Source organism: Chenopodium album, chromosome 27 (genome assembly GCF_948465745.1).
Source record: "Chenopodium album chromosome 27, dcCheAlbu1.1, whole genome shotgun sequence".
In the NCBI taxonomy this organism is placed as follows: domain Eukaryota; kingdom Viridiplantae; phylum Streptophyta; class Magnoliopsida; order Caryophyllales; family Amaranthaceae; genus Chenopodium; species Chenopodium album.
This window is the reverse complement of record NC_137860.1, coordinates 459882-482310: the sequence shown is the minus strand read 5'-3', so window position 1 is coordinate 482310 and position 22429 is coordinate 459882. Positions and strand designations below refer to the sequence as shown.

The following is a 22429-nucleotide window of genomic DNA, read 5'->3' as shown; positions in this document are numbered from 1 at the left end:
CACTATATGTGTTGGTTAAACTAGGTGACTGACGAAACCGAAACTAGCAAAACATGCTCCTTACAAGCAGAATGACCCAGTATAAAGATGTGTGTTGAGATTTGAGAAGTTCTAAATCGGGGTATACAAATGGTATGAGAAAGGGATATGCGTGTTGACATGCTTACAGAGTATGCGACATAATGACTAACTACATAATTCACAAGAGTAAAATAAATCTTCTATCTTAATCAACAGATTGCAACTACATAATGTTGGATTGAAGTGATTAATTTAAGGCTGTACGATAGAACCATAGAGTCAACACGGCCGTGTCAATACTTGGACGTATGCACATAATCTGATTTTAGATAGAAAACAATTGATCAGACTAGACCAAATCAGACCTTACCTCAGATTGAAATAAATTGTGGAAAACCAAAGTTATAAATCCAAGAATTATTGTTGGCCAAAATATATGGATGGCCTTCTCAGCTACACTTTTGAGGAATACCTAACTTCCACTTAATTTTGTCGCATAATTTGAGTAAAGTACCCAAAATTCCGTTATTCTTCCTTACTCATATAGTGCAGGATTACATACTGCCTGATGTAAAATCTCATGCGAATTTCTAGATGAGGCGCATGTCCAGATCAGCAAGACAATAACAGGCCATATTAATTGACCACATGTGCGCAATTATATACATCAGTCAGTGCAATACGACAAACAAAGGTGCGGCACGTCAGTGCTGAATCATTATACACAATACACAAGAGTGATGCTCAAAATTTGAAATCATATTCCGTCGATGTCATTTGTCCTTGATGATTCTCTAAATAAAACATATAGTATAACAACCAGAAAACGCAAGCAGTAGCATATCTTATCCCAAAACGAGAAATAGACCAAAGAAAGCGTAAATAAACATTTATCATAGCAACATGTAGCCATTTCTTCTGCAGTTATCGGGTAGTGCGAGACACAGCACAAGAACTGCTTGCAAAAATCCAATTACAAATGAAAGAGGTCTTAATCTTAAATGAAAACAGCTCAAAGGATTTTTAAAAAAACAATCCACAGATGAACATTGGCTAAGAGAAGCTCCTAACTACTTGCACTAATTAGCTGCTAAATAATAGCACGACAATCTTTGTAATAAACTAGGGAACGAAAATGTCGTTCCCCCTAAGAGCAGCAATAACCTACCACAGCTGCCTATACAAACTAAAGAAGACTGCATAATTTCACCTTCCTATGAATTATTTTAGGTTTGTATAAAAATGATAATTTTGAGTGACCAAGTACAACTGGTATTCCCAGGCAAGGCAACCATATTCTAACTCATTTCGGAAAATAAAAAACCATTGCCCACCCAAACATGGGGGAAAGCAAACTTTTCTTTCCTTTCCATTTGTACATCTAATATAGTTGATCATCAATTATCTTACCTATGAGCAGAGGTGTGCGGCATTGGATACGTTAAAGGAGCCATGCCCATAGGGGCGCCAGGGACCACTGATCCAGGCACTGGTACCCGCACACCATAAGCCATGTGAGGAGGTGGAAGGTTCACCGGAGTCCCAACAGCAGAAACCAATGGCCCACCAATTGGTTGACCAATAGTTGGAGTGCCATACATACCCACTCCTGAAGGAGCAGCAGGGGGCTGAGCAACCTGTTTTTCAGTTTTTCCAGGCGCAGTCCCAGACGCAGGTGCATTTGCCTGACCAGTAATTGGCCCCTGGGATGCTGAAACATCCCCAGAGTTCACATTGGTAATATCATGAATGCTCGATCTTCTCCTATCTTTATTCATAGAGTTCAACCTAATGAAATACTTTTGAGCGTGGCTTGCCACTTGAGTCGGTGTTCTTGTCACCACAAAGTTCCGAGATATACTCCGCCAATCACCTTTTCCATATTTTTCTAGGCCAAGAAGAAATAGCCTGTTCACAAAAGATAACACCAAAATGAAAACCACACCAAGTACAAAACATACAACAGGTAAGATATATCTGAGACCACTATAGCAAAATGGAAATTAAGAGACCAACATACAAAGTAAAATGATAGCTGAGGCATAGGCAACAGAAAATGTAGCACAAATATGTTTCGTGTTCAAGCACTATTCTATATATCAAATTATAAACTGGATACATAGATAAGACATAATGCAAAAGTTCTTCCCTCAACTTAGTTTTTTAGCAGCTAAATAAGTTAAATGCCAAACTGTGCTACCCCAATGAAATCTGCCCCAGATCAGTTTATCTTTTTTTTAAAAAAAAATCATATGGCCTCATAAGTAGTAAGCACCTGGTACACCAAAAGGTTCATAACAGAAACATAGCCAAACACCCAACAAAAGCCAACAATGAAACTAACACAAAGAAAACAGCAGCAACTTCATTATATCCTGAAGTTTCCTTTAGTAATACAATATCCTAGGACTCTTCAATCCCCACCTAAGTCCTTCGAACAATGGATCGGAATCATTGGAGTGTTACAATACAACCACATGGGTGTGTCCCTTGAATATACACTTTTAAGGCATAAACAACTCTATTTTTGAGTTTCCACTTTCATTGCTCAATTGAGCAGCGCTAAAAAGTATTATATATATATTTTTTTAACGAAGTTCTAGCAGTTTCCAGAATAACAGTAAACAATCAACAAATTCACATGCATTGTGCAATATGATCTAAATTAACAAAAAAAGAAGAGAGGATCTTGTGCACAAAATTAAATCATCGAACTTGATCCCTATTACTTCAACCATGCACCATGAGTATGTTACTTACAGGTGTTACAGCTGTGCTTAAGACAGGCAACAAATTAGACTATAAAATAAAAAGGCAACATGCTACTAAAACTTTTTAAGTTAGAAAATCAACTGTAACCATCAAAGAGACATGACATGACACAAGAACTCGCACAATAGAGACTTCTAAAAGAGACATGACACAAGAACTCGCACAATAGAGACTTCTAAAAGAGACATGACACAAGAACTCGCAATAATTCTGAAAACAAATGGTCTAAAATGGACATGGCATATACATGACAAAATAAAAGCTCTCACTGGGCTGCAGCCGTCTGAATCACACCACGAGACAGGCATGGTCTGACCCAGCAAGACATTTTGTGTTCTGGGCCATCCCTAGGCCACAATTTTGGGCAGTGAACTCCCATAATGCCACAACAAAGTACGATAAAGCACAAAAATTAAGCCTAGGCACGGCACAACAGGTATGTGGGGTCATACTGTGCTATGGGCTAACCCTTTGTACTTGACAGCACACAGCACGGCCTAAGGCCACCATGCCTGGCCAGCCCACAGGCACTAAGGCACAACACAGTAACATCCATAGTCACACAGTCACACCACAGCTAACAATGCTCAAATAAGGAAGCAAAACACCTTGATGAGAATTAAAGTACATCCTCTTTGAAGCCATATGGTGACACCCCAAGCTATAATAATACTATCTGGAAAAGACGTAAAGAGCAATGGAGTGATGGACCATGACCAAATAAGCTCTCACAATAGGAATCTTGGTGATTCAAACTAGAGGCAACATAATGACTAATTCTGTTGTGTATGCAATTTAAATGCTACCTGTACAATATCGAACATTTTGCTATTAACTACTGCTATATAAGATAAGGTCAGGTTCTGCCTTTTCATTTTCCCAGTGCTTTAATTAGGCTCCAGATGGAGTTGAGGAAGGGGGAGACATTCATAGCCATCTCTATACAACTACAAAGAGGATCTTGTAGTCCTAGACATTTACAGGTGGTTGTTTCAAAGGACGGAAAGACCTTTGATTTGAATAGCAATAAATTGACCTACCTACTACTTGACAGCAGATAAGAACACTAGAACATCAAAAATGGCTGTATGGTCACAAACAAAACCCTCGTGGAAACAAGTTTATCTTATACTATGTAAGCACACAACACAGTTGTCCCCAAGATCCATAAGGTTGGTGTGACCATCCACTTAGTACAAAGCATGATCTTAAAAGAACTTTCTTGAACAATCAAAACACTGCTTCAGAAGAGAGCTTTTTGAATAGTAAGCTTCTGCTCCCTACCATCTTGTCAAGCAAAACAAGCAACTGAAGAGCAAGAGACATCAAGGAGCATTTACCAGACAGTCCCAACTCTCACGTCTTCTCACAACATTTAACGCAAATGTTGAAGAAATTATGCCATGTACTAAAAGACTTGGTTCTTGTCATAAAAAAGACATCACTACTCACAAGATCAGCCAAATGTAGAAGGGAGTAGAGACAGCTGCCACAATGTACAACCAAACAATTATATTGTCTTACACATGATAACTGAGCCATATTCATATTTGCACAGTAATAAAACCAATAAAAATTCTGGTCCCAGCAGAAACGAATAACAGTTATTCCCATGAAATTAGGACTTCATAGTTAATTAGTTACTAAAGCACTACAGATATTGGCGAAGATGTGTTATCCCTAGGCCCTAACATGCTATTGAATATAACTGCTTCTTATGATAGACGGCATAGATTTATGTTAACTCTAGTTTCTTACCCTATATAGTTGCTAGGAATTAGCATGGTTTCTAGCATGATTACAGCTTAACAATGGCAGAAATTAGGGACTGAAAATGATGATTGTATTGATAATATGTGAATTACACTAATATAACGATAATTCCACTTTTGAGAGGTGGATGCTCTCCTAATATGAGCTTTCGAGAGGCTCACTCTCTCCCAATAAGAATCCTCACAATATTCAACATGATAATTACTCCTCCTAATGAGGTCTATTTATAGAAAAACTCTCATAACAAACTCTAACTTATTTCCCAAGCTACTACTTATAGGCTATGACTAACATACCCTTCCCCTAATATTGATTCCTTGCAATAGTTTTTATCGCCCTATTTTGACAAACATCTATAGCCTTGACATCTTTCCTCTTCATTGTAATAATTAGAGGAATCACCAGTTAAACCCTTGCTAAATATCCTTTTTCCAAATGCTCAAACATAATAACGAAACCTCTTCATATTATGCGGGTGGTTTAGCTGTTGGGAGCAAGGTAAAAATAGCACCTTGCTATCTCACTCGAGCATATTAGACCTTCTTCCTCTATCTAATCTCAAATCTGCCACATATTCTCTCCATCAGTCCATCATCTGTCTCTGGCCATTGTTCTCCAGCACCTACAGCCTTTAGATCCTCTCATCCTCCCTCTAAATCACAATCACCAAAAAACTCCTTTCTATTTTAATATATACATATATTATATTTATCCTAATCGTCAATTCTATCTATGTGTTTAATGCATTACTCAGCTTAAGCTTATTTCTTTCTGTTACTTCACACTTTCATCATGAAGTAAAAGCAAATTGCAAACCCAACCAAACCATAACTAAATCACCATGTTCCAAATTTTTTGTTAGTATGCAATGCTATTCACTGCAATATAATCCAACATAGATCTAAGTCCACTAACTTAATACCATCCATCTTCTTTAATACTTCCTATTATCTTCCCCTTACAGTTGATTTTTCTTTTATCTCCTCTCATGAACCAGTTCTTGAACAGACAAAAAATTATCCACTGAGTCGTCCAGCGGGGTAAACATAATTGGGCAACTAGCTACACCTTCTTCAGCCTGTTCTTTAAGCCAGTTTCACATACATCCATTCCCAAATCCCAATAATACCCACAACCCAAAAAAATTAAAAAATCAGTACGTATTGCACTACATGTGAATTTTGCAAAATTCTAAACATAAGCAGCCTAATTGGCTAGCAAAGTATGACACAGTTGAAAAGCCATTACTGATATTAAATGTCTGATAAAATAAAACAATTATTCATTGATAGCAGGTGACAGCAACAGGCTTAAGTGATGAGCCACTTACTAAAGATTTGGGTTCTCATTTTAACAGCAACTACTCTATGATACAAATGACTATCCTTACTCTAGCTTCCTTTAATTAGTGCATATATGTGCATTGCCCACTCATCAGGGCTCATACAGGTCCCAGTTGATGAAAGAAATGGAACAAATACATAGAATAACATTCTGCACCAATATATGGACTTAAACTATATTAACTTTTTCATTGTGAATGAAGCCTGACTTATAAGTAAATAGAGACCTGACCTAGATACAGATTAAATGAATAAGCATCTTTCATTCGGAAATGGAAAAGACGGGTGAGACACTGCCAAAAGTGCCAATTCTATATATTTTGAAAAAAAAAAACCTGCCGCGTCTTATTTTTGCAAAACAAAAGATTCTAGTATAAGCAAAAAGCCAGAACCAATTTCATTCCTTAACCCTACTTGGCATTTTCTCAATGTGAAGGGGGAAGAGAAATGAAGTTTACATTGCTTTCTCTTTTGCAGTTTTGCCTCATCACAACACGCTCATAAATCACAAGAGTAAATTAAATATGAAAACATCTAATGAAAAACAATTTGCTGAAGTAAACCAATAATCAGGAAAAAAAATATAATATATATATAGAAGCAGGCAAGCAGCTGCTTATGCCAGGCAGGTAGATAAAACAGAAATCTAAAAACAAACCAAAATCAGATAGCAAACTTGCCTGTGTTCATCCTCTGTCCAAGCAATCCCCTTCCGGCGTTCCTGATCCGCCTTTGATGCCTTGCTGCCTTGATTGGGTTCACTACCTGCATTAGCAAACTGGCCCTTTTTCCCGCCATTACCTTCTTCAGCAGCAAGACCTCCTGAAGATCCCTCTGAAGAAGAACTATACGAAGGCAACGGAACACGACCAGCCTCGATCTCCTTTACATCTTCAAATAGAAGCTCATAGTGATTCTTGACTTCTTCTACGGTCTTCCCAGGCACATCTGCAGCTATCTTATCCCAATTATCTTCCAAATCCTCAGAATGAGTGGCAATTGCATTCTCAAATGCCTTATCCTGCTCTCTACTCCAAAAACTGCTATCACCCTTTTCGTCTACAGTCATCTAACCTAGTTTGAATCTACTCTCAAACATTCAGCCAGTACAGTTGAATAGGTTTAGCCAATTGAAGCAACAGTCAGACCAATGTGGGCTTCAAAAGCACAGGATCCAGTACTAGGAAACAGAAGAAAATATAACTTACTTCGGCCGAACTAATAACTAATTAGGATGTAGGACAATGAGATACAGGTGTTTCAGACAAGATTCATAAACAAGGAAGGTGCAGACTAAAAAAAAAACTAGAGCTGACCGGTGAGGCGGTGAGTGACTAGCGGCTACCTCCAATCAGTTTTACGAAATCCCGAACAAAGAGGGAGTGGAATGAAAGGTGACTGAACTATAACTCAACAATTGGAGTCATGTGAAATGCGGACCTATTTATTAAAAGCAAAAACCATATTTAGTTACGCCTCAAAAAAAATATCTCAAGAGCAACACTCATGAAATCATGTATGCAAGATTTGACAGGTGGATATTAAGAAATAGATGGTGTCAAGCTCACTCAAATAAAACAGAACTTGAATGAATAAAAAAAAAGGCTACACACAATTAGGGCAATGGATTGCTGCCTGTAGAGAAACAAATCATACAAAACAGAGAAGCTAATAGCCTAATTGGTGGTTGATAGATTCATACAAATAAAAATATCACTCAAATTGCCATTTCTGTTTACAACCACCAATTCCTACTTGACAAAGACAGAACTTACAGCCACAGGCCCACAACAAACTTACTAGTCTTTCACTCCTTCTACTGTGATTTTGATGGTTTCTATCCCTTTCTTTCAGTAAATTTTTTATGTTTGGTAAATTTAGTTCAGGATTGAAGGTGAACAATATTCAAACAATAAAAGTGAGTCAAACTTTTATCTTTTCCTAATTCAAAATCTACCTTTAGGCAAAAAGACACATAATCCCCAACTTTAATCTCCTTTTCTTGTTCAGCTTTCTAAATTATAGCATTACTGTTTTGAAATATCGAAACGGCGGAATCAATATCATAACATGACAACTCAACCGACACCTTTCTTATTCTTACATCTTCCCTTTTAAATTCCCCTTGTGCACACATATAATGCTAATGATAACTCTAAAGAATTAAACCAAGCATCTGACAGTATGAAAAACCAAAACAAAATTGGAGCAAAACCTCCAACATCAAAAATAGAAAACAAACACAAAGATTATTGCAAAGTTGGCAGGAAAAGAGCATACAAAGATAGCAATAAATTGTTAGATATTTTGCCAGCCCTAACAATATAACCAATTTAGGAAAGCATCTAGAAAGCAAAAAACCCCCACCTCAAAAAAAAAATGAAAAAAAATAATATTAAAAATAAAAACTAACTCCTATATAAATTATAAACCGATTTAGTAGGTATAAATAAAAAAGAAAAAATCAAAAATTTATTTCAAAATTAGGAAATTACAAGGAAGTAGGCAAATAATGGAAATGATGAATGATGTAGATGGATTTATCCAAATTGCAGAAGATGAGATGGGGTCAGCTAAGTTGGTCCCAGCAATACCCTACTTGCATTTGCTCATTTACACCTCCAACCTCAATTTCACTCACCTTGTGTGAAGAAAAAGACAATTAATTTACATAATTAGGACTTTTTTTCTGGGGTTCTTTGCACCTACATAAATTTATAATAATTAAAGGGCCTCCAAGTTGCCTAAAGAAGAGGGGCAATCACTGGCATCTTTCATCCTTCCTCCATTAATTCAATATTTCAACATCAACATGATGAGAGTGACCCACAATATACAACTACGGAGCGTACTCGGTAATCTAGAGCCTACTCGACTCCGACTAATCGAGGATTTATTAAGATTTAAGCAACAGTAGCTTATAATCATTGCTACTCATCATTTCTAACCTATAATTCTAATTGAAATTACACACCCATTAAAACAGAAATTAAATAGAAGCATTTCAATTAATATATGCATTCAATTGCAGAAAAAATTAATAATGAGGCATAAATTCAAACAATTGCTTCAAGCTAAATCAATCCCTAGAACAAAAATACAATTTTTTAATTAGGGTATTAAAAAATTATAATCTGGGTATTACCTTGAAGAATCAAACTTCCCTTGAATCATTCGTTCTTCTTAATCTGCAATTGGTCAAATTCAGGAATTTAGGACCCAAAATCACCATATAAAATTGAACTACGACAACAATTGAACTTTCTCTATCTTTTGACTCTCTCTTTCTCTGTGAGTAGACTGCTTGCTCAAATGATTCTCAAACTTTCTCTCTCAAACTTTCTCTCTCTAGAAATGAGGAAGTATCGCGGCGGTTTGGATAATTTGGTAGATGATCCTTTTTTAATACTTGGTTAACTTAATCAATCAATCATTAAGTAGATAATTTAGGAATTAACAAATACTAAGATATTTTCTTATCCATTTCATTACTTATTTAACTAATTTAGGAATCATATGACCCCACCAATCCTCATTATAATTAAGATTTTTTTGTCAAACTTTAGTCCACACTTATGCTATTTTTACTTCGGGTGAAAAAAAATTGTTATTTTTACTTGGAATTTCATTAAATGAAATACAAAGTACATTGTGTTACACGCTTCGGTTTTCCTTTCAAAGTGTTTCAATTAACACGATCCATTTGTATTTAACAAAAATTACTCTTTAATGTTGAGTTTACATCCTTACTTGCCTTATTCTTTTTCCTCTATCTTGAATATTATAGAGTAGTCAACAAATAGTCATTGTGACTTTTTTTTTTTAAATACTTATTTATCTTCCCACTTGAAAATCATTTCATGTCAATAAAAATACTCAATGAGTTTTTATCACAAAATACTACTAGTCTACTACCATGCTGATTGAATACTTCATTTACTACCTTCATTTTAAACTAATGAGATTACACCAACTCCTAAGAAAAATGTTATTTGTGAGTGTTAAAAAAGAGAAAAGGGTAGAAACACATGTGATCAAGAGAAAAATAAAATAAAATGACAAATTAAAATTAAAAATTAAAAAAAATAACAACATTTGTTACACATAATATATAACGGAAATAGTGTGAGAGGCCCAACATAAATATTGGAGTAATATAAGGCCTTCTAAACAGTTGAGACGGCCTTGTATAACACTACTGCTTCTTATGCCTATGAGTTTGTTAACTATACCAATGTTGATTCCAACAATGTTTTATTTGACCTAGCTTCTACACAAATGTCAATTCAATTACAACAATTTTCCTAGCTCTTCCCATGACCAATGCACACGAAGAACCTGTGCTGAATATCTCGGATCTCAATGCTAATACATTTGACAATAAATTACAAAAATGTTTTTACATCCACAGATGAGCTATTCTCTAGCCAGTAGCATCAACACCACCTTTCTAAGCTCTTCTAATGACAATGCATATGAAGGACCTCTGCTTGATTTATCGGAGAACCTACGGCATCGATGACATATATATGTTTAAAAATCAAGGTCCATAGCTGAAGAGGGGGACCAAAAAATTGAATAATTAATGTAAAGGTGCCGCAAACGACAAAAAGAAACATGGTCATAATCTGAAGTAGTTGCTAAGGAACATATAAAAGACACAATTAAGTGAAATAGATGTAAATCTAGATAACAAGCCATAAGGTGGAAATTTAGAAGAAAGGCATAGTCATAAAACTCATAGGAGATAGGTTTAATCTAAAGTAGGGGGGCACAGAAAAGAGCAGCAAAATGGATAGAAAGGGCATATTGGATACAAAGGTAACATATTCACACAACATGTTCGGACAAGTGAAACAATGAATAGGGAAAAAAAAACCAAGTAGCAAGACTAGCAACAGGGGGCATGGCGCATATAACAAACGACACAAAGCCAATAGATCTGCATAGGACAGGCCCAACAAGATACATACAAGTAGTCAAAAGCATAATACTGTAAATAGGTAACATAATCAAGATAAGGAGACATAGTGTAAAAAGAACAGTGGGAGGAAGTAATTAATTTAACCCTAGTAGATTAAGCATTCTTGAAGTACGGATGACTAAGAGCATCCTTAGCGCTAATTCTATTGTTAGCAGGATTAACGCACATCAATCTCTGAAATTTATATATATATATATATATATATATATATATATATATATATATATATATATATATATATATATATATATATATATATATATATATGTATATGAGTTTTTTTATTTAATACAAAATAAAATAATAAATTGATTTAAAATAATTTATACAATGTGGAGGGTTGACAACAGATTTTCCTATTACAATCGGATTGCATCAAGGGTCTGCATTAAGCCCTTTTCTTTTTGCAACGGTTATAGATGAAGTAAATAGACCAATTAAGAAATGAGTCATAGGACTTAAAATGGTGTATTTAGGAATGAAGTTGGTGTGATTCTCGATGAGAGGTTGTCGAAAGAGGTGATCGAGGTCTATCGGAAGAATGATAGATTGATAAGGGTGAAGTTGCTATGTGGCACGGAGATTGTGAATTTTATTAGTGCTTATGCTCCCCAAGTTGGTTTGAATGCAGAAGAGAAACGACAATTTTAGGAGGATTTAGATGAGGTGGCACAAAGTATCCACCACATAGAGAAATTATATATTGGAGGTGATTTAAATGGGCACGTTGAGGTGAGTCGAGATGACTACGAGAGTGTCCATGGGCAGAGGGATGCATGCAGGTGGTGAAGCTATTATGGATTTTCCCAATCATATGATTTAATTTTGGCTAATAATTGGTTTAAAAAGCGGGATTCACACTTGATAACTTTCCGGAGTGGAGCAAATGCAACACAAGTAGACTTCCTATTCACAAGGAGCACGGATAGACAAAGTGCTTAAACTGCAAGGTCATCCCACGAGAGAGTGTCGTCACCCCAACACCGACTTTTGGTTATGACTATTTGTTTGAAAAAGAAGGCGAAGAAAAAAAGGAAGACAAAAGGAGTAAAGGATAAGATGGTGGACTCTAAGGGATGCAAATGCTAAGGTTTTTACTGAAAAGGTAATTAAGGGGGCGGATTGATATGGAGAGGTGGATCCAGACATGACTTAGTTACGAATAAATAACTGTTTCCTAAGAGTGGCCAAAGAGGTCCTAGGAGAATCAAGGGGAAGAGCTTCAATACAGAGAGATACTTCATGGTGGAATGAAGAGGTGAAAGCAGTAATTAAGCAAAAAAGGGCATGCTATCAAGCCTTGGGAAAATGTAGGAGTGACGAAATCTTTGCAGCATATAAGGAGGCTAAGAGTAAGGCAAAGACAATTGTTCGCCAAGCAAAAGAAAAGGCTTATCAGGAGGTTTATGAAAAGCTTCACTCCAAGGAGAGAAAAAATATCATTTATAAAATGGCAAAGAGAACACAAGAGGCAAGGAAGGATATTAATTGGTATGGTGAAGTGTGTCAAAGATAAGAACCAAATGGTCTTAGTACAAGAGGAGGACATCAAGTACAGGTAGAAAGGGGTACTTCGATGAATTGTTTAATAGATTTAATGGAGTTGTGACAGGAGATACCTCTGTGAGAGATGAAGAAATCAACATGGAGTATGTACGGAGGATTGGGAGAGTAAAGGTGGAGATTGCACTGAAAAAGATGAAGTCTAAGAAGGCATTTAGCCTTGATGGTGTACCGATAGAGGTGTGGAGGTGTTTGGGTAAGATTGGTACTCATTGGTTAACAGATCTTTTGAACAAGATATGGAGGGCCACAAGGAAGAGCACCTTGGTCGCAGTCTATAAAAACAAAGGAGATGCTCAAGATTGTTCTAACTATCTAGGGATCAAGCTTATGAGCCACACTATGAAGTTGTGGGAAAGTCTGATTGAACATAGGTTAAGGGCATGCACAAGCATTTTGGATAACCAATTTGGTTTTATGCTTGGGAGATCTACTATGGAAGCAGTCCATTTGATAAGACAAATGATGGAGTTTTACAAGGTAAAGAAGAAGGATCTTCATATAGTGTTTATTGATTTAGAGAAGGCATATGACAAGGTGCCAAGAGAGATACTTTGGTGGGCAATGTTGAAGAAAGGTATTTCACGAAGGTATATGGACCTAGTGAAGAATATGTATATGGATGTGTCAACAAATGCGAGGACATGTGAAAGGTTGACAACAGATTTTCCTATTATAATCGGATTGCATCAAGGGTCTGCATTAAGCCATTTTCTTTTTGCAACGGTTCTAGATGAAGTAACTAGACCAACTCAAGATGAGGTTCCATGTTGCATGTTGTTCGTGGATGATATCGTATTGGTGGATGAAAATAAGGAGGGGGTTAGTGCCAAGTTGGAGCAATGGAGGCAAAGGTTGGAATCTAGAGGGTTGAAGCTAAGTCAGAGTAAGACTGAATATTTGGTTTGTCAATTTGGTACTCAGAGGGGGACAAGCAATGAAGTGGTGAGTTTGGATGGAAAGGATTTGACCATGAGTGAATGTTTTAAGTATCTTGGGTTGATCAACCAAAAGAATGGTGACATTGATCAAGACGTGGCCCACATGATTAAGTCAGGGTGGCTTAAATGGAGAGCGGCCACGGGAGTGTTATGTGACCGAAGCATTCTTTTACAGTTAAAGGGAAAATTCTATAGGACTGTCGCCATAAGACCAGTGTTGCTCTATGGTACAGAATGTTGGGATTTTAAGAAGGAGCACATTAAAAGATGGAGGTTACAAAAATGCACATGTTAAGATGGATGTGTGGGAATACTATAAGAGATAGAATAAGAAATGAGGTTATTCGCAAGAAAGTAGTTGTGGCTGGCATTGCAGATAAACTAAGAGAAAACCGCCTGTGTTGGTTGGGCGTGTCAGACGGAGACTCGAGGGTGCACCGGTCCGAAGAGTGGGACCATGGAGGGCTTAAACGAGGGAGAGGGAAACCGAAAATGACTTGGTTGGAAGGAGTTAGGAAGGATATGAGAAATATGGATTTGCATGAGAATGAAGCATTGGACCGTAAGAAATTTTGGACTATTTCATACTATTTAGTTCATTCTTTATTCTAGGACTATAATCATTTAACTTCTACTTAGTGATATTATTATGACTCACATATGGACTGGTGCTATTACAAACGACATATAAAATGATCATACATGCTCAATGACCAAATATCTATGAGATAGTTGTTCATTGATTGAGGATAATATAAAAAAATTTGCTCAATGACCAAAGATATATACCTCCTCAATCTTTACAATGAGATAAAGAAAGAAAAAAAAAACTAAATATCTCAATAATAGCTATTTCTCATAGAATTGTCAAGTCCACTAATAATATTTCTGGTAACAGCTATTTCTCATACAATTGGCATTTGACTGACTGCCTTATTGACCTTGTTAACAAATAAATAGTTTAACCATTTGGAGTGAAGTAATAATAAGTCATGGAAGAAAAGTTTAGCTTCACAGGTAAGACACTAATTTAAGCTTAAAAAGATATTACTTTGCAATCAGTTTACATGATTTCAAAAGGGGATAGAAAAATATTGTTCATTCCAACAGGTTTCTAAACATATAGTCGCAGCAATAATTAAACATCAAAAGTACATAGTAGGAGCCAATTTTACCAAAATAAAATCACTCGTCAATTCGTTATATAACCAGGACGGCAATTATCTTGCAAAAAAAAAAAAACAAAAAAAAAAAAAACAAAATCAGAACGCGAAGAACTTTTAGAAAGAGAGATATTAGCTAGCTAATTAAAATGAGCATTTAACTCACTATACATTACATTGCCTTGATAGTAGGTGCTATATTTCTTATTCAGCGCCATGTTAAGTATCAAGAATTGCTACCTCCTCAAATTTTATCAACTTGATAAATGACAACCCCATCTCTACCATTGTATCTTCCATATCTTGCTAAACCCTATATCCATGGCAAAGAACATTTATTCATTAAATTTTCTGACATCACAATCACATAGCTTCGAAAAACACCAAAAAATTTCCCCGAATTTCTTCCTCGATTTTCAAAACTCAAAAACTACTTTAATACCAATTATTTTATAAATTTAACACTCAGAAATATATCTTTAAATTTATGAACTATGAAGTATATCTTTAATAAATTGAGACAGAACAAATATTGTAATCCCCCACATTTTAATTTAATTATATATTATTCTTGTAATTATATTTATGGTAATTTCATTAAATAAATTATTTTATGGAAGGATTTAAAATAAAGTAGTGTATTTTTTTTATTATTGATTTACAAATAATCCTAGTCTATTTAGGAATACTACTCCTAATCTAATTAGGAAATTAAAGCCCAAAATAAAAACCCTTATACTCCTCCTCCCTCAATTCTCACGTACAAAAAAAAAAGAAAAGCTTTCACTCTCCTCCTACTGTTTCACGAAGAGAAGAAGAAAAAAAAAAAAAACCTGCTGCTACAGTTGCTGCCGCCCAGCAACCACCGTCCCTGCCGCCGTCCACCGCCCTGCCGCCGCCCAGCCGAGCCACCTGCTGCCACCACTGCAGTTTGCCTCTTCCTCCTTTCTCCTTCCCCTTATTTCTCCTTCTCTTATTCTTGTTATTTTTAATTAAAGTTTTAATCTTTATTGAAATTTTGTTTATGAATTATTATTATTATGGTTTGATATTATACTTGGGTTATTAAAGATTATAAATTTATGAGTTTTATCATGTTTAATTTATTGAATAAAATTTCATATATGGTTTAATTAAAAATTTAGGGTTTAAATGTTGATTTTTCATGGTTTTAGGGTTTAAAACGTATTAATTAAGTTATCTAATTATATTATGTGTAAATTATGTTTAAGTTCAATTATTTTGATTATTAATAAATTTTCAGATTTTGTATCTTCTATTTTGAAGCCTCTAATTGCGTTGAATTAATGTATTTTTGGGTTTTTAACACACTAAATTGCTATATGATGGCTTTTTCAAATAATTATGCTTATGGGATTATTTTATATGCTTAAACCAAATTTTCAGATTTATTTAACCACTTTAAAGTTGCTGTAATTTATTATTAAACACTATATTTTCATGATTTTAACACCTAAACTTGTAGTTGGGATGTTGTACTATTAGTTTTGGCTAATTGGATTAATTTAAGGACTTTATTTTAATGGTTTGAGAGGTTTTTAAATACTTTAGTATTGCTGTAATTTTAATTGCTTTGGTATTGATTTATTCCTTATTATTTGGTTTAGGAGAGGACTTTGTACGTAGAAGGTGATTTCTAGTCTTTAAAGTGGGCAATCGAATTGTTTACTCAAGGTACGTACAAGTTACAAAACCTTGCTTTTAGGTGCATGTTTAAGGATGGATCGAGAACTTAGTATCATGTCTAGGGATGACTGGGTTAAATTGTTTGGTTATACATTGTGAATTTCATTTGATGTGCACTATTTCTTATTGCAATTATTGGTTATGTACTAATTATGCAAGGTGTGCTTAGAGGCAAAGGTATGCGAATGGTGAAACGATTTAATTATTACTCATTCATGATTTAATGAAATAGGATGAGTAAAGGAATGGTTCATGTCTTATAAGACAAGGTTAAGAGTTTGGGGTGCCTTATGCACTCAAGGTGTTTATACACCGAGGTAGTAAAGGAATAATTAATAAATGTTGCTTGCCACTAATAAATCAAGAATTGAAATTGAAAAGTTGTTTTACTTGATTGAATTGATATTGGATTGATTGAATTGTTATGCATATGAGTCATCACCAAGTCTAAACCTGTAAATCACGTAAAGTGCAAGATGGATGAGCAATAAAACTCTGGATTGGTGCACTTCTGGAGTAATGACAATCAGGGGTTGGGGTACATGGGGTATTAGCCGTGTACTTTTCTCAAGGTCGTCTGATCTACGAGTCTCTTATTTCAAATATTTTTCAAAACTAGGAGTTAGGTGAGATCTCATACTAACTACGGTCACGGAGTCGCGCCCGTGGTCGTTGGATGTTTATTGATGTTTCCGAAAGGAGGCATGGGGTTTTTCTTTATTGATGTTCCAAATGGGACATGGGTTGGACAACCTTGTCTATTGCTAAATCCAATGAATAAATTGAAATGAGTTAGCTACAATTAGATAGTGGAGTCTTAATAAATTAAATAATCGAGTCGTGTGTTGAGTTTGTTATTTAATGATGCGTATGATTGATTATTGGTAGCATGTTAAGTACTTCCTTATTTTACTTTGCAGCTTGTATGTACTTAGCTTTGCTGATTGCGTGCTTTTGTGTGTGTGTCCTTCTTTGGTCATGGCCTTCGCCTTTCAATGACCCTGTGACGATCCAATTTTTACACTTGTAATATTGGGGAGCAGAATAACCGCAGGTTCTCTCACATGCAGCATTCATCAGGGTTGTGGGATCTTGAGTAGAGAGTTGGTTTATATTTCGTGTTCCTTGCAAGTTTGATTTTATTTTAACTCGATTTTATTTGACACTATTTCTCTTGGTTTAAGTTTGTTTTAACACTGAATTTTAATTACTTACTATTACTTTTGGGATTTGAATAAGGGCCTTAAAGGTTCCAACTTGTAATACTTATTTTGATTTAAATACTTTGCTTTGAGGTTTATTTAAAACTGTTTTGGTTTTCCGCTGCTAATTTCTGAGATAGCCTTAACGTTTGAACACGTGGCGGTAGCACACCAGTAAATCTCTTGGATTTGTTCAGGTTATTTACAGGTTTCTCACAGGTTTTTAAGAGAGAATTATTGGGGTGTTACAAATATAATGTAGAGATGACTTTAGAGAGGGATGCTTTCAATGATTTTTCAAAAACAAAATTATAAAAATCAATGACATATTAAGCCAACAAATTTAAGCCATAATCGAGTATTTAAAAGATCATCCAATAAAACAAAAATCAAATAATTTAGAAATAGAAATATAGTTCCGAGGCATAGAAATACACGAGAGAGCCCAAAGTCGGCAATCTTCAAACGTTTGTCGGCATCCATTAGGATGTTTGTTGGCTTTAAATCTCGATGCACTATGGAGATATGCCACTCCCGATAAAATTTGTAGCAGCCAATCCTAAAATCAATAATAAATAATTGATTAGAAATTAAAATTCAATTTATACATATATATTTTTTTTGATTCAAATGAGGAATACGGAATTCCAAAGGAAGCAAAAGAAACAAGCAGCAAAGAAAACAGAACAGAAAACAAGCAAAACAAGCAAAACAAACCAAAAAACTACTACTGCACCAGCATTCCTAAAGGATTACTAGTGCTATTAAGGAGGGACTAAACGAGGTAAAGTAACCCCTCTAGTATCCTCCTGTAAGATCCTCCCAAGCTCTTCCGGAATAGAATTTAGAATGATGAGTTGAGAGTCTTGAGAGACGCCGCAGTTGGCCAACCAATCCGCCGCTCGGTTACCTTCCCTATAAATGTGCACTATTTTCACTTCCCATTCACTATCACCAAGCATCTTAAGACAATGATTAATGTCATGTACACATTCACCACTTCCTCTTGACTTGTTTTGCATAATTCTCACACAAGCTTGATTATCCAAATGCACTTCTAGCTTCTTAATGCGCAGATTCTTAGCAAGTTCAAGTCCTCTCACCAGGGACATTACCTCAGCTCTAAATGCTGAGCAGTAGCCATAATTAGCTGAGAAACTAGCAATAAATTGTCCTGCATAGTCTCGAATGATTGCACCTCCTCATGCAGGCCCTGGGCAGCCTTTGGCTGCACCATCACAATTCAATACAAACCAGCCAATTGAAGGAGTATGCCAGGATATATGTTTTTCCACCCTCTGATTGCATCTATTTTCAACTTCTGTCACTGATTTTTTCATGTTGTCCTTTGCCTCTCTGAATCGGACCCTTAAGAAAGCCCCAAGATCAACTGGAATTTCATCAATTCTATTGAAAACACGACAATTTCTCCACCTCCATATCCACCATACTGAAATACAGAACATAGTATCCCAACCTTCAATGTTAATGCTGCTTGTTTCTTCCAGATTATAGCTAAGCCAATCTTTTAAAGAGAGCTGGAAAAACTGACTGTGAAATCTCGGATGCAAGATTTTATTCCAGATTAGTTTTGCATTAGGACAATCGCTGAGAATGTGTAAGGCATTTTCATCTCCATTCCCACATATATGACAAATTGGGCTGTCAGTTAGCTTCCTTTTGAACATGTTCTGTTTCTCAGAATGCGGTCATGACATACTAACCATAGAAAAGCCCTTATTCTCTACTGTGTAGGAGCTTTCCATATCAGGTCCCAGCATTGATCATCAAGCACTTCAGTTTCATGTCTCATAATACTCGTCACAGACTTTATTGTGAACTTCCCCTGCGAATTACCTTTCCAATAAACCAGATCACACAGAGAAGGATCAGCTCTAACTTCATGATTTTGGATAATCTTAAGGACTTCTTGCGGCAGAAAAGGGGAAAAAATGTTCCACCTCCACCCTTGGCCCTCTTCCCACATCTCTTCAACCGTGGCTCCTTCTATTTCCATAGGAATTGGCTGAGTTGCTAAATCACTTAGAGGCTTGTCAGTTGCCCACTTGTGATCCCAGAAAAGTGTTCTATTACCATTACCAATTGCAACTCGAACTCCTTCACCAATAACTTTGGCATTTTCTGTAATTCCACTCCATACATTCGACATAACAAGTTTTGGAGTGAACATGTCCACATCACAACGTCCTTTCCAGTATTTTGCACGCAAGACTCTAGCCCAAAGAGGATGTGGCTTACTAAGCAATCTCTACCCTAATTTGGTGAGAAATGCAGAATTCGCTTGTTTGGAAGAGTATATTCCAACCCCACCAAATTCCTTAGGCCGCTGCAAACACTCCCAAGAAAGCAAGTGAATTTTCTTTTTTTCTTCATTACCACCCCAAATAAATCTTCTTGTTTTTTTGTCGATCTCATCACATATCGACCTTGGTATTTTGGCAGTTTGCATCGAGTAATCAGACATAGTCGACAAGGTTGCCTTTGCTAATGTGATACGTCCTGCTAACGAGAGGTACTTTGTCTTCCATCCTGCTAGACGTCTATCTATCTTTTCACACAATTGACTAAATGTCTCTTTAGTGACCCTACTCGTTAGAGTAGGCATCCCCAAATACATACCCAATTCAATTTTTATATTTTAGGTAATAAACTAGGATTACCTTAACTAATGGAAAATCCACTTGTTACAAATTAAATTCAACAAATTGATTCCATATATTTTCATGTAATTTGTTAATTAATAAATACTATTATTATTATAGTATTTTATTAAAATATTTATAATTGTTTTTTTTTTTTTTGTTTTTTTTAGGCAAAATTGCATGGATTCAAGATTGTTAAATCAATAGGGATTTAATGTTTTGTAGAAGTCTTTCTAATCGAAAGGAAAAATTGTCAGTATGCGATGAAGTTGATGTCTCTAAAAGAAGGTGAACTTACGAAAAAGATTAATAGAGAAATATCTTTATTATACGACGTTGACCATCAACATATTGTTAATTATGTATTGTATGATTAGAAACATTAATTTTCTATCAAAAGAGTAGAAACATTTCATTTTTTGAACTAGAACATAGTTTAATATTGAGATTTTAATTTGTTTTACATTTAGCTTAGGTGGTGACTGTCTATGTTTTTGGAGATCATTTGTGCTTAGTTATGACCAACAATGACACGTGTCATCTTCTGGTATGTCCTTAGTATATTATTTTTCTTTTAAAAAAATGATAAACAATATACGCAAAATAATTTCTTCCAAAAATATAAGAAAATTTGTAAAAGTGTTATGAAATATTGTGTGGATATCCGTTATCCTTCTTTATCATTCCAAAATGTTCTAGATCGAGGGTTTATTGTTATCTAAGCAAACCTAGTTACATTGTATGTATATATATATCCCCACTCTATGGAAGAATATTGATCGATTCTCTCCCCTAGCTATTTTCTTCTCTTTCTCTTTAATTTAGAACACGTTATCAGCACCAAAATCTAACCAATTGAGCAATTTGACGAAATCAACTTCACTAAGAAGATGAAAGAAGGATCTTAGGAAATCAACCTGACTAAGAAGACGAAAGAAGGATCTCAGTAACAACATTACTCTTTTCTACTAAAATGTTCATTTTTATTATATTAAATTGTAAACATTAATATTATAAGAATAATGAACATCTAATAGTATGAAAATGAACATTAATATTGTTAGAATGAACATATGATAGTAAGAAAACGAACATTTAATTTGTAAGAATAAATATCCTATAGCAAGAAAATGTTCATTTTTATTATATTAAATTGTGAACATTAATATTATAAGAATAATGAACATCTAATAGTATGAAAATGAATATTCATATTGTAAGAATGAACATATGATAGTATGAAAATGAATATTTAATTTTGTAAGAAATTATATCCTATAGCAAGAAAATGTTCATTCTTGTTATATTGAAGGTTCATTTTTAAAATGAGGGACCAGCTAGATATGGCTAGTCTCGGGACCACTAAAAATTTGCGGTAAAAGAAAGGTATCAATCCATAAACCATGACAAAAGAAACTCAAGCCCGTACTCCTCATTTCATTCTATTTCGTATTACTTGTAACAAAGGTATATTTTATATCTCACAAATAATACCCTTAGCTGCAAATAATATGAAACAAAATTAGTATTACCCTGAAGATCCTTGGTTCATCATATGCTCTAGTTATATTTGATGGATGAGTCATTTATAGTTTGATTTTAAAGTTATCTAGGTTGTATGGGTCCATTACTAATGACAATATAAGTCACTTTAATTCTTGGGCTTGGAGTCTTAGACCATGTAACTCCAAGAATAACTACTCATTTGATTTGAGTTTAGTTATCGGATACATACGAATCAAATTCGCCAATTAAACCATGAACCAACGTCTCCTGAATCCTGATGGCACTCGTTAGTGATGGGTGTGTGCAGTGGTTGTGATGCATGATAGCAGCCAAGAAAGATGTGAAAAGTAGGACAAACATGAAGACATAAGATACAGTACACAACACAAGTTAGCTACAAGTACTCACTAAATGTACACAGTAAAGTGCTTGCCAACTGCCAACTTGTATTGGGATAGATAGGGAACTGACTTCTTTATGCTCTTTAGTCTTTACTACTGACCCACTCATTGTGATTGTGAGTATGCTTGCGTGCCATACAGTTTAATTCTTCTTAGGGCCGTCACAACTATTACGGAGGCCCTGTGCAATTAAGCTACTTTTATGTCTGCATGTTAGTCATGCTAACTCTCTCTACCAAAGTTGTGCTTCAAGTTCCTTCAGCTGAAACGTAAGACCTCGATCTATTAATACTTCAAGCTTCCTTCAGCTAAAACTGTAAAATATATTCACCATGAGATCTATTAATACTTCGTGCTTCCTTCAGTCGTTTACCTTGAGCTTTAGTCTTG

The 22429-nt window shown here is 35.3% G+C and overlaps 1 protein-coding gene across 1 annotated transcript; it reads right to left on the bottom strand.

Moving 5' to 3' along the window:
- Window positions 1–994: 994 nt before the first annotated feature.
- LOC145619246 (transcription factor SRM1-like) lies at window positions 995–9266 on the bottom strand. The gene is made up of 3 exons (XM_081673898.1): window positions 9055–9266; window positions 6590–7349; window positions 995–1929 (listed from the first exon to the last, which is right to left on the bottom strand). The coding sequence occupies exons 2-3, from the start codon at window positions 6976–6978 to the stop codon at window positions 1428–1430; spliced, it is 891 nt and encodes a 296-aa protein (XP_081530024.1). The 5' UTR covers window positions 6979–7349; window positions 9055–9266; the 3' UTR covers window positions 995–1427.
- Window positions 9267–22429: the final 13163 nt, after the last annotated feature.